This window comes from Apostichopus japonicus, chromosome 9, assembly GCF_037975245.1.
Source record: "Apostichopus japonicus isolate 1M-3 chromosome 9, ASM3797524v1, whole genome shotgun sequence".
Lineage (NCBI taxonomy): Eukaryota > Metazoa > Echinodermata > Holothuroidea > Aspidochirotida > Stichopodidae > Apostichopus > Apostichopus japonicus.
In genome coordinates, this window is record NC_092569.1 from 20,265,674 (window position 1) to 20,274,271 (window position 8,598).

General features: G+C 34.7%; 1 protein-coding gene across 2 annotated transcripts; it reads right to left on the reverse strand.

Annotated features, from left to right (window-relative positions):
• Positions 1–2,704: 2,704 nt before the first annotated feature.
• LOC139973125 (uncharacterized) lies at positions 2,705–7,829 on the reverse strand. 2 transcript variants are annotated; one of them, XM_071979564.1, is made up of 5 exons: positions 7,269–7,829; positions 6,450–6,722; positions 5,075–5,221; positions 4,158–4,251; positions 2,705–3,695 (listed from the first exon to the last, which is right to left on the reverse strand). In XM_071979564.1, the coding sequence occupies exons 1-5, from the start codon at positions 7,333–7,335 to the stop codon at positions 3,101–3,103; spliced, it is 1,176 nt and encodes a 391-aa protein (XP_071835665.1). In that variant the 5' UTR covers positions 7,336–7,829; the 3' UTR covers positions 2,705–3,100. The 2 variants fall into 2 exon arrangements, with proteins under 2 accessions (XP_071835665.1, XP_071835664.1); XM_071979563.1 differs by having other exon boundaries at positions 2,711–3,695; positions 5,075–5,362; positions 7,269–7,792.
• Positions 7,830–8,598: the final 769 nt, after the last annotated feature.

Below are 8,598 nucleotides of genomic sequence, written 5' to 3' on the forward strand. Positions count from 1 at the left end.
CTTTTTAATGTGAACTGATTGCCGTTTACTGATTTTCCACCTCAATATAATTATTCAACACAAGTAAAGAATAACACATATCCACTGTTTTTCATTATCACATGAAGTTGATCGCATAGTATTTATTACGTCAATATAGGTGAAGAGTTGATATTTTCGAGGTCGGATAATTACTGTAGGCTGAGTAAAGTGCAGAGGTATACTATTATCTTTAATTAGTTCATATTTGGCAATCCAGTAATATCACACTAAACCAAATATATCCCAAACTGGAATCTATTTTACCAAAATAATCCTCCAGCTAAACTAACTTGAATTAATTACTTTAGGCTGTCTCTGATTGGTGAATAATTAGTCGAGACCCTAACCTTGGGGGACTGACGGACGAGGCGCAGCCGAGTTCATTATTGCGTAAACTGTTGGGTCGAGACTGCTTGTTCACCAATAACAGGCAGCCTAAATTAAATTATTCCTAAAATAACGGATGGTCAGAACATGATGTCATATCAGCCAAGCATATACGCAAGAATGAAAAATGACATATAGGAAGAGTATGTATGGTCATAACATGGGTCCGTTTGCTGGGGAAGGTTAATGTATGAGTGGTCTGCATTCGATAATTTGATATTATGCAATAATAACTCGCTTCTGTTTCCTTAATGTATGATGACGTTATGTCCAACTAGTTAGCGGGCAAAATACTTCTTTGAATAACACCTCATATGTTATTCTATTAATCCTCTTTTATTTTCGTTTTTTATTCTTTATTTCCCCACTTGCTCAGGAATGACAAAGATATACCATACACCCACAAAACTTTTAATATTTAGCAATTAATCCAGTTTCACCATCTAACAGTATAAAATTAGTGCGCATTTGATATGGAACTAACATTAAACATAAGACAACTATAAACATGTTAATGTACAGAATCATCCAAGGAATGTAATCAATGTCGTTTTACAAGCTTATTATGGATGTGAATTTCTATAGTTGCATTATTATTCAAATTGGAAGTAACGCTGGAAAAGTATACATAGTAGTGAAATAACTTTTTGGTAGTGTTCCTTCTCTCGGGTCGAAGCCTAGCCTAATCCCTGTCCTCAAAGATCTCGAGAATATCTGACAACCGCAGAGTAAAGATAATTGGTTTGTACTTCATATATCTCATTTTTTCTTTATGGCTGACCCTGAGTATATCTCTTAGCGTTTAAAGGTATCTGGCTCTCAAGACTGTGCTATTGGAAGTTGGAATTGAAGGGTCCATTAAACTATTCACGTCCTATTTCAAAATGTTCGTGGATCATATCTCAATGATTACTTTTGGCAGACAATTCATTTTGTTATGCTGTAAATCGTTAACCCAATGCCATCAGTCAATATTGTACAGTAAACCATATGAAATGAGCCTTTAAACATCTCGCGTCAATAAATTAAATTGGGATGCCGACTTTGTCTAACACGTTGACCATTGGCTCAGTTCATCAATTGCACACAAAATCTTCATAGGAAAACATGTTGTGGATAAATGACATGTTGTCAAGGATATAATAATAAAGTCTTCCCCTTTATCTTAAACTAAGGGAAATCGAAAGTAAGATTCTGCCAAAGTCATCGTTTAGTATCTAACGGATGATAAATTTGTATCGTTATAGGTTTTTTCCTGGCTTTAATGTTATTGCTCTATATGAAGATATTAAAATATGAAGGGGTTTCACAACCGTCTTTGTTATCTTAAACTGCAATTTGTGTTGAATTTATTACACATTGGTGGTAGCACACTCAAGCGATGAAGGAAAGATCTTTACGGTGGATGGAAACGTTACCCTGTTGCTTCACTCCAAGAACATAGCAAGGGTTTCAAATGTGAAAACATCACATTACCCTTTCGGGGTAAAAAGTTGTCTTAGTTTATATTAACTATGACAGTACAATAATATGAAATAGCCCAATGTTTGTATCCAGTTAGGTATATTTCTTATAACAGTAGCCGTTACCCAATAATCCTCTAATATTATACGCTTTGTTCAGAATATCAAAACGTTACAATTCATTTCATGAAAGCATGTACACATAAATATACTTTAATTTGTAGTTGATTGAAACAGGTCTAATATTCATCATTGTTTGGCAGGGAACGAATATGAAATATCTATTCTTATATTATCTGGCTTAGTTGCATGTAAAGTATTGTATTAACTTTCGTTTTTGCGTTGATTGCCTTTTTGGACAGTTGGACAATTCTGAAAGGGAAAGTTAAACAAACGATAAACCATTTTCTAAAAAGACAATGTCATGAGAAGGTCTTATTCAGTTTTGCTTATCCTCAGTTTGCATTCAACCCAATTTTAATTGAATTGAACTGACACATATATAATGGGCATTCATATCCATGGATTGTTATTATTATTTTTACTGCCTATGGTGTAACATACTTCTACTTCACAACTAATAGCACAATGGACAATATGTGTTGTAATAATACATGCATGTGGCGCGTACCGAGCGACATTCGATATTTTTTGAAATGATAACTTACTGTGGGTCACTGTCCAAAAGAGACGAAGATGAGACGATGAAAACAGAAAATAAAAAGGGCCCCATCCCCCACCCCGCCTACCCATCCCCACGTCTACAATGACTCTATAGTAAGTTACAACAACTAATATTCTGAATTATTACATATTTTATGGAGAAGAACGTTGCGACTTCCGTAATGGTCACTCATTGAATCCCAGCAATTCTTGTGTCATGCATATATATGCGTGCCAAAGTGCAATTTCTAGCTATCATGATTGTTGTTTTTCTTTGACATAATAATCTTACTGTATAAACCGTACCCATCAACACGCTCTATTCAGAACTGTTCTCCTTGAGTGTAGCATACATTATAGTGTTAGAAGCAGAATGATGACAACATGAACTAACATTCTTAGTTGCGGTCACACTTTCCCTTTGCAAAGAACTAGGACCCTGAAGCTGTTCGAAAAGTCGTTTAGCATTTAAAAATGTCGAATTAACATCATCACTATCTGTGGAGTGAATATCATTGATACCCCTACGAGCTGTCGTGTCCCTTTCAATATGTTCTTGCCCTTCTTTATTTAGAAAAACTGTCTTCTTTTTTCCGACATTTAAGAATGTCTGTTTCATAGTTGAGTTTATCTTGCGTTAGGCAATCTGTCACACCTGGTATTTGATGCGCTCTACATACCTCAATATCAACGACAGCGTAAGGCTCTATGAGTTTATGGAAGTATGTTGAACTATTTTCGCTCTTCTCGTCTTCTTCAATATTTTGAAGTTCATCAACCTCTTCATGATCCTGAGAAGATGGAGAACTATATGATTTCAATATTTCTTTTACTGATTGGTCAAAGAATTGACATGAAGCTCCTCTACATGTCTTGTATGTCGCCACAGCAGGTTCAACTTCAAGATTGCTATCTTCAATTGCAATATAAGTTGAAGGTTGATCCATATCGACAGGAGCAGATATTTTGAAGGATCCTACGTGATAAGAATGTCTAACACAGCATCTATTCCTTTCCATTGTAATTTCATTTTCATTATCTACATTAGAGGCGTCACAGTTATTTATTCCGCTACTTGTGCATGACAAATACGAATCCAGTGGACACTCCCGTGCTCGTCGCCACCATCGTGTTATGCTCCTTAAAGCACCTGGGCGGCATCTGTGAATAATAATATGAAAAAAAAACATGAAACAAGACAAGAACAATAAAGAACCCTCAAACTAAAACAGTACATATATCTTTGAAAATAGCCCCTCGTCTTCCACTTCCTATCTCCCTCGGGCCAATATTTAATCTGCACCAACACAATGACAGTTGTAAGTAACGCCGTAGTTCTTCTTAACAATGTTTCGCTTTGCAGCATAGGCATTGGTAATACAGGAATAATGTTCAAGACAGGGGTTATTCACATGATCGGCTGTTTTGGTAATTCCTCCCTATATTCACAGTTTTTTTTTGGTAAGTTTTTTCATTATGTAATTTTCCCAATGTTGGGGTTTGCTTGTACAAAAAAAATACTGCATAATGATTATGGAGTTTCCTAGAGTTGTCCAGTCCCCAAACTATGGCGTCGAGCTAAAGCGTATGACAAACGTTTGGCATAGACCATTATATACTTACTTGGAAATGAAATAGACCGAGCCAATAACCGACATGCACCCAAGGATAAATGACGTAGAAGATATAAGGAAACAAATTCTACCGAAACCGCTTTCTGTAAATTAAAATGATTCATCAGATCAAACCAAATAAATTGGATACTGGATATTCCGTGAATCAACATTAGTTTCATTTTACACTGCCATTAACAGTTTATGCAAAACGATATAACTTTTTTGTCTTATTTAGAGTACATTGATTTCAGTTCTGTAAGCTAATTACAATTGTTTTAGCAATAGAATTTTGAATAGAGACAATAACTCAACTAATAATAATTTTATACCTCGATAACTTGTTAATCATTAAATGTACTACATTCAATTACAAATGTCTTCGACTTACCGACATATTGCTGTAACTCCCAGCAGGAATTATTCAAAATAATAATTTTCAAAATATTATATTTTAGTTGGAAACGACAGTACTTGGAACGTGATTCTGCAACATTTCTTGTATGTTTAAAAGTCATAAATCGGACCCTTTTCTTAAAGTTCATCTTTCATACGAAACCCAAAGTATAATGTATATATATATTGTTTCTTGTTATAATTTCAAGGACTTGAATAAATGTATTTCAAACTCAACGACCTTGTATACATATTTCATGTAACATTTATATAGCAAATAAGAAAAGGGATTATTTAAGAATAGTTTGCGATATACAAGAAGGTAAATATTGTTACCAACAGTGGCAGCAAAACTGGGTACAGATAAACATCAAGTGTGAACATAATAGCAAATACTTATGATACTGGCACGATTAAAATGTCACCATTACACTATTTTTACCACAACGTTGAAGAAGATAGGTCAAAATTCATCCAAATCCTATGAAATGTCGAATTGAGAGTGAAATAGTAAGAAAAAGTTGAACTTACTCCTCTTAGCAGCCTTTTGTTTCCAAATTGCAATTCTTCCACTGCCTCCGCATTTTTCGGCTCCCGAACAAAATACACCATTTTCAAAGCAAGACGTCTTGTGCACATCTTTAGAAGGGAGTACGTCTTCGCACAAGCATTCGTTACCTCCAATGAGACCGTTGAATGAATGTGACATACATTTACGTTGACATAACTCTAAAGTTAAATCCGGAAATTTACCACCGAAATGGAAGATTTCTGAACTATCATTTGAAGAATGATGAAAGCAGCCCTGGTATTGATCGTCTTAATATGTAAATGAATATGAAATATGCAAACACGTAAATTAGATATTCGGATATTCATTTAATGAAGTAATACATGTTGATCAATGAAATCGAATCTGAAATACAGACTCAATGACGATCGCACAAGAAAACGACACTGTAAATTGAAATAGTTCACGATGTTCCTTGAGTAATTCATCCGAGGTAAAAACTCAATAACAGACTCCAGAAAGACAACATAATAACATTGTTAATATACAATTTTTAAAAACATACACAATTACGACCTCACAATGGATTGCTACGTCATCGTTTAATTGAGTTCTACACGGTGTTCTTTCATTGTGTAATATGAAGTACTAACTCAGAAATGAACTCCAGAAGACATAGTTATGACAAATTCAAATTGAGTATTACATGCTGTTCTTTGATGCAGAATCTAGAAATACAGATGCCCTAACGACCTCACCAGTAATCATTACGTTATCGTTTAAACGAGTACGACACGGTGTTCTTTCATTATGTTTTTTGAAGTACTAACTCAGAAATGGAATATAAACAATGTCTAGCTTTAATGTGATATGGGGAATAATAAAATCGAAAGCAATTGACATTGTTAACATGTGAAAGTATATGCTGCCTAAAATCCAAGCTGTAACATTGCCGTGGTAACTTAGCAAACTTTACAATGAGCAAAGCTAGTGTACATTTTATTGGGCTTGAAAGATTAATTTAATAACTTTTTTATTTCCGTTAATGTTACTTTATTGAATGTATTTTTTTTTTTATTTGCATGATAGAAATTTTGGAAGTTGGTGTAAGATGGTTGCCAAGACAAATGAAGATAAGATGAGAACAATTAAGTCACGTGATGTTATTGTCCACAGGCTATTACATCGTTTTACGGCGTATGATATATCGTATACGTGACCATAGAAAAACCTAATAGAATATAACAGTATCAATATTTTCTCTTCTGAAGTGCTTTGATATCTTAAATGGAGATGAGTCATTTTCTTTCCATAAGCATATAAGAAATGTTGGTTTAGAGGTATGCAAACCCTATCCTTAAAATGTTGACAACAGTCGCTGTCTTTATATCCTACCTTGATACACGGCCAGAGCCTGTTCTCCGCCACATTTCACAGCTCCCGCACAGAATGTATTGCACTCTATGTCAGAAACATTTGTGAGTTTTTCATATAGGCCGTCATCCCCGTTTCTGCAGTGGCAATATGTTCCATTTTCCAAGCCGAAGTGTGTATAACTCCCAACGGCACAAAACCGAGAGCAATTTGAATGGCTTAAATCACTTTGATAGAGCCGTATTTCAAATTTTTCGTCAAAGTTACCAGAAAAGCATCCTAAGTAGTCTCTGTCTGTTTAAGAACAAACAAAAATGATCTTGGTCGGATTGGGTGAAGCGATTTACGAAAATAATATGATGACATCGAAAAGAAAAACTGGTTTACTGAGGTCACGAAATGGGTCAGCCAACATTTCTCAAAAAGTTAACCGTCTTGAGAATTTTCATTGATTTACACTATTAGTTTTATCTTAAGTTGAAAATGTGCACGTCTTTTCTGCACGTCTTCCTCTTCTATGTCATAAATGCTCTTCAAGACAAGAAGCATTTTCGTTAATGTTTAGCATGATTATACCTTTATATAAACTTTTGCCATGTTTACGCATTAATGAAACACTGAATAGTAGAAGGTATACCGTTCTGGAATTCTCTTTATCCAGAAATTATAGCAATTTAAATGTTCCTTATTCTAACATAGTTGAAATATAATGATGTTGAAAAGAAAAGCATTGTGAATTTCAGAGGAATTCGCCCGTATTCTACTATGAAGGTTGTATTGTAGATTCATTATGTAACACAGAACGAGTTCATATTTTTCAGACAACAAAAGTGAGCTCACCTGCAAAACACAGCATTGTTTCACACAAAATCACAATTATAAATACTTCAGTGCTTGAGAAACACATGATCAAATGTATCCATGTAATCCTGTGCAAAGATTATGACTTCAATTCCACCATAATATGGTACAGAGGAAACTGTCTCATTTCAATCATGAACAGTTATTCGTACATTGTGCCTCATGCCGTATTTGCTACAAACCAACCTTCCAAGTTGTCTTCGTTGATTAAGAACATAACATATATGAGAATATGCCTTTATCGACTGCACGCTAACCTATACCGAAACCAAAAGCATCGATATGCTTCATTAGTATTCTGCATTCAGGTATATTTAAAGAGAATATTAAGATATATCGGTTATAAAGAAACCGAAACATGCTTACATGCATTTCAGTGATTTAGAAATATATGCTACATTATTAAAATGAATAACTTTGTATTCTATGCAATTCTTATAGCAAGGCCTGCATTGAAAAACCGAACAGAAAGTATTACCTGAGATAACACTCGCATGCCTAACACTTTATACTGTTTTAGTTTGCTACAGTAATTGACACTGATATCGTAGTCCTGCGGATTATTTTAGCATTATTCGCTTCTCAATCTTTCTTGTATATGTGCACCCGGTTTATAGCCTTATCATTGAAACTCAGTTTAAAGATTTATCAGTTAAAAGTGCGAGAAACCGTTAATCAGTTAAAACTGAATGTGTGTAAAAATTTCTTAACATGTGTTATTTCCTACCGAGAAAGAATTAACAACAGAATGCCGAAACACACGAAGCGGCGCATAACGATTGATATGTGTTAACTCCTTACCAAGACAGGATTTGATTGATTCGTGGCAATTTGCCATTTTGCCAATTTGCCAATTTGCTACAAGTCGCTTATGTGGGTTTCTACTGTCCTGGCCAATACGATATGATAGGACAATGGCAGTCCTGTAAAGTGATTCGACTTATTAGATTCTACATTGTTATGTCATGGTTTTCCTTAACCTATCCGGGAAATTTTAATATCGTGTTACAGTTGAAAGAATCCGAAAAAGACTTAAGTCATGTTTTTTAATAAATAAAGACATGTGATTTGTATTCATATATTGAACAATAGCGTATATAGGCAGTCCACAAGGCGCAGAGTTCTCTTTTTGGTTCGGAGGGTTAAAGCTTCAATACACGCATTGAAAGGCACGGGGACGATGTGTGTGGTGGCCGTTGGTGTCCAAAGTCCTCGGAAACTTGATTTCGGTGTTTTCTTCTTTATTGGTTACTGAACTCGTTTTCAGAAATATGCTGTTTTAATTGAACACCGTTTCCTCTTTATATTA

What these genes read in the sequence shown, in the direction of transcription:
- LOC139973125 (XM_071979563.1), bottom strand. Translation starts at nt 7,335, where the DNA reads ATGTGTTTCTCAAGCACTGAAGTATTTATAATTGTGATTTTGTGTGAA. An exon ending in AACAATGCTGTGTTTTGCAG is followed by an intron (nt 6,723 to 7,268) that starts GTGAGCTCACTT and finishes GTTCTTAAACAG; the next exon opens with ACAGAGACTACTTAGGATGC. An exon ending in TCGGTCTATTTCATTTCCAA is followed by an intron (nt 3,696 to 4,157) that starts GTAAGTATATAA and finishes TATTATTCACAG; the next exon opens with ATGCCGCCCAGGTGCTTTAA.